The 4,735-nt window shown below is 36.2% G+C and overlaps 1 protein-coding gene across 1 annotated transcript; it reads right to left on the reverse strand.

The window, feature by feature from the left end:
• Positions 1 to 441: 441 nt before the first annotated feature.
• OR10X1 (olfactory receptor family 10 subfamily X member 1) lies at positions 442 to 1,374 on the reverse strand. Its single transcript, XM_074220485.1, has one exon. It carries the CDS (start codon positions 1,372 to 1,374, stop codon positions 442 to 444), a length of 933 nt encoding a protein of 310 aa, XP_074076586.1.
• Between the last annotated feature and the right edge of the window lie 3,361 nt (positions 1,375 to 4,735).

Genomic DNA, 4,735 nt, shown 5'->3' on the forward strand with positions numbered 1-4,735 from the left:
AGGGGAGGCTTTAGCTATTTCACAACTGAGTTGAAGCTTTGTTCTGTACAAAGTTCTTATTTTCAGTCTCACTCCTTTCAACTTCAGATATTGATCAATCTACATACTTGCTACACCATTGTTTTCCTCAATATCACATCTCTCACTTTAACAATGGCACCTTATAAATGTTGACATTTGACTGGAATGAGGCTGTATCGAATTACTTTATCCTTTCCAATAGCCAGCAGAAGATAGAGGTCTCTTTTTAAAGGATATTGGCCACAGCTGTGGATAGCAAAACTTCACTGAAGCATGCTGGACACCTTTATGTGATTTCTAAAATCTCAGAAATTAAATTGCTGTTTTCTTCCTTAGGTTTGGAAAGGAGAAAACTTTCAAATAATAGGACAGATGTCTTAGTATTTTTGAGTGTTTACTGTCAATGGAAACTACTCAAGATCATTTTGTCATGTCAACTTTCTTGCCTAGTACTTTTTTCAGGGAATTCTTCATGTCCTTGTTTCTCAGGGTGAAAATGATAGGACTGAGGAAGGGTGTGACAACAGTATATGGGACAGCCATGAGGGTGTCATCTCCTTCTTGGGCATCTGGCTTCAAGTAGACAATGGAGGCAAAGCCAAAATGAATGATGACCACAGTAAGGTGGGAGGCACAGGTGGAAAAGGCCTTCTTCCTTCCCTCAGATGAGGGGATCTTAAGAACCGTAGAAAGAATGAACACATATGTAAGAATGATGAATAGAAATGTTCCTAGCAAGCCAGACACTGAAATAATTGTGACAGCAACCTCAGTGATATGGCTATTTTGGCAGGATAATCTGACCACTGCTCGCATATGACAGAAGAAATGCTTGATAAGATTGGGACCACAGAAGGATCCCCCAAAAATCAATGTTGTCTCTGTCAACGAGATAAAAAATCCACCAATCCAAGCTGAAGCCACAAGTTGTCCACATGCTTTGTTGGTCATGAGTGTGGGATAGCGGAGAGGGTTACAAATGGCCAGGAACCGATCAAGACCCATCACTGTGAGGATAACACAGTTGGTGCCACCAAGTCCAAGGAAGAAACACATCTGCAGGCCACAACCTGCAACAGAAATGCTTCTATCCTTGGACAACAGGTCTTCCAGCATTTTAGGTATTATGGCTAATGTGTAGCAGGTTTCAGAGAAGGAGAGGGCACCAAGAAAGAGATACATGGGAGTATGAAGGGCATGATCCACCCAGGTGAGGGCCATGATGGTCAAATTGCCAGTGAGGGTAAGAAGGTACAGAAAAAAGAAGAAAACAAAGAGGACAACCTGCAACTCTGGGTAGACTGAGAAGCCAACAAGGATGAATTCTTCTAGGAATGTCTGATTGATCCTCATTGTTCTGAATTTTAGGAAGCTGAAAAATATAAATGGAACATCAGATTTTATCAGCTCCCCATTAGTTTGTATTCTCATGAATGACAGTTTTGGAAAAGCATATCTTACTTAAATATTGAATTAGCAGCAGAAAGAATTCATCACACCGAATTCTCTTATCCACTTTCTTTTTTCTTTTTTTTTTCCAATAAGGAAATTACTATCTTGAAGAAATTATTTGCTCACTTCACAGAGTGGTAATGGCAGTCTTTAACATAGTTTCATACTCTTTCTATGGAATCAGGTAGTATTTCTTTGTATTTAAATCATAGAGTATATAAATATGACCATCAATTTGGATATATTTTTCTAGACAAATTAATATTTACTAAGGCAAAGTTTTATATTCTTGTTTGAACTTGAATTTTTTTTTGTTTTATTAGAGATTAACTGATAGAGTTCTCTGGAATTTGCTAGCGGACAGAGGAAAGCAAGATTTGGCATTCATTAGTAGCTGAAAAACTATATTACTACTGCCACCATCAAAGAGGATTTTTGTTTCATAAGTACAAAAATGATTTTGGTCCATGGTCACATATATCTCAAATAGACTCAGTATTAGTTGAATGAATTATTGATAGATTTGTTGAGAAGTGACATGAGGTAAGGGAATCTGGGGAGATTGCAAAGGTCTCTTTGTTATCCCTGAGGCAGAACTCTATTGCTTCTCCCATATTCGAACCAGATGGCAGTCTAGGACTTCAGTTTCAGGAAAATAAACAAAAGCACAAGAGAGTTTATTGCCTGCAGCAGAGCAGGGAAATCCTCACAGTTCCAGGTCAGAGGGGATATGCTTGTGCTCATCCATAGACAAGAACCCAGGTCGGGAGGGCAGTCATAGCATCTCAGAAGACCTAGGAGGAATTGAGAACATGAGGTTCCGGAAGGGTACCCCTGAAAACAACTGCAAAAATCCTTAAAAGCTTGTGACAGTGCATCTTTCAACCTGGAAACAGAGCCTCACCTTACAAAGAGTTAAAATTAGGCCATAAATTGAGGAAATGAGCAAACAACAGATAAAATAAGAATCTAACCATAGACAATTGTTTTGGTCCTATGGAGGATCAAAATACAAAATCAAAAGAAGATAACAAAGTCAAAGCTACTGCATCAAAATCCTCCAAGGGAAATATGATTTCATCTCATACTATGGAAGAGCTCAAAAGAGATTTTGAAAATCAAGTAAGGAGGTAGAGAAAAATTAGAAAGAGAAATGAAAGTGATTCAGAAAAATAATGAAGTAGGAGAAAATGTGAAATATCTCATTGGGAAAAAGAACTTACCTGGAAATCATTCAGGATAGATAATTTAAAAATTATTGGATTACTTTTAAATTATGACCAAAAAAGATATCCTATACACCGTTTTACAAAATAGTTATTAAGAAAAATTGTCCCAATATTCTAGAAGTAGAGTAAAATAATTGAAATAATCCACCAATCACCTCCTGAAAAAGAGATTGCAAAATGAAAATTTTCAGGAATATTATAGCCAAATATCAGAGCTCTCAAGTCATGGAGAAAATATCTCAAACATCCATAAAGAAACAATTTAAATGTAATGGATTCACAGTCAGCATAAAACAAGATATAGCAACTTCTACCTTAAGGGATTGTAAGGGCCTGGAGTATGATATTCCAGAATGAAAAAGAACTTGGACCACAAACAGGAATCAACTACAAAGCAAAAATGAGCATATTCTTTCAAGGGAAAAGATGGATAGTCAATGAAATAGGAGACTTTCAAGCTTAACTGATGAAATTACCAAAGCTGAAAAAAAGGTTTGATCTTCAAATATAGGACTTGGGGGAAGTGTAGAGAGGGTGGATGGGAAGGGAAAATCATGAGTGACTCAATTATGTTGAACTGCTTATATTCCTGCATGAAAAGATAATACTGATAACTCAAATGAAACTTCTCATTTATTAGAGCAGTTAGAAGAAACATATATAGACAAGGCATAAGAGGAGTTGAATTTGAAAGTATTATGTATTAACAAGATGGAGTTAATGGGGGACAAAAGAATGTACTTGGTTGAAAAGGAAAGGGAAAGTTAAAATGGGAAAGTTATTTCACATAAAGAGGAATAAAGCTGTTGCAGTGAATTGCAAGAGGAGGAAAGTGAGTAGAGTGAGTGAGCCTTACTGTCATCAGAACTGGCTCAGAGGGAATATAGCATACACACTCAATTGGATATAGAAATCTAATTTACCTGCAGGAAAATAGAAGAAGAAATGCAATGGGGGAGAGGGGGTATAGGTTGATATAAAGGAGGGAAGATTGTGGGGGAGGGAGGTCAGACACTATAGAAGAAGAAGAAGAAGGAGGAGGAGGAGGAGGAGGAGGAGGAGGAGGAGGAGAAGAAGAAGAAGAAGAAGAAGAAGAAGAAGAAAGAGAAGAAGAAGAAGAAGAAGAAGAAATTAAAATGGGGGAATAGGATGAAGGGAAATTCAGGTAGCAATAGCAAATGTAGGAAAAAACATTGAAATAAGTTTCTCTGATAAAGATCACATTTCTCAGACCTAGAAAACTGAATGAAATTTATAAACAAAAGGAGTCATTCCCCAAGAGATAAATGATGAAGAAATATGAACAGTTTTCAGATGAGGTTATCAATGCAATCTATTTAAACATTCTTTTAAAAATATTCTACCTCATTATTGATAGGAGAAATGATGGGTAAAACAATTCTTTATATCTTTTCGATAGGTTAATACGACAGAAGAACAAATTGACAAATTTGGGAAGGAATGTAAGGAAATTGAGACATAGATGCACTGTTGGAAGAGTTGTGAATTTATTCAACAATTTTGTAGAGCAATTTTGAACTATACTTAAAGGGCTATAAAACCATGCTTACCCTTTGGATTAGCAATTCTACTACTACTAGGTCTATATTCAAGAAGAGATGAAATATGGCAAGAAAAGAATCTATATGGATAGGGGCATTTATAACAGCTCTTTTCTGGTGATGGGAACTAGAGATTGAGAAGACATCCAGTGGTTGGGGAATGACTGAGCAAATTGTTTTATCTGATTGAGATGAAATGCTAATCTGTTATAAGAAATATTGAACAGGATGTTCTCAGTAAAAAAAAAAAAACATACATGAGCAGATGCAATAGGATATGTACTCTTTACAAATAACAGTAATATTGTAAAATGATCAATTGTGAATGACCTACTTTTTCTCAGCAATTCTGTGACCCAAGAGAACTCTGAAAGGCTTGTGATAAAGAATCCTATGTATTCCAAATATAGAGTTAATGGTGTCTGAATACAAATTGAACCAGGTTTTTTCTTTTTCTTTATTTTCTGAGAT

The sequence above is a fragment of the Macrotis lagotis genome, chromosome 2 (genome assembly GCF_037893015.1).
Source record: "Macrotis lagotis isolate mMagLag1 chromosome 2, bilby.v1.9.chrom.fasta, whole genome shotgun sequence".
NCBI classification, from domain to species: Eukaryota; Metazoa; Chordata; class Mammalia; order Peramelemorphia; family Peramelidae; genus Macrotis; species Macrotis lagotis.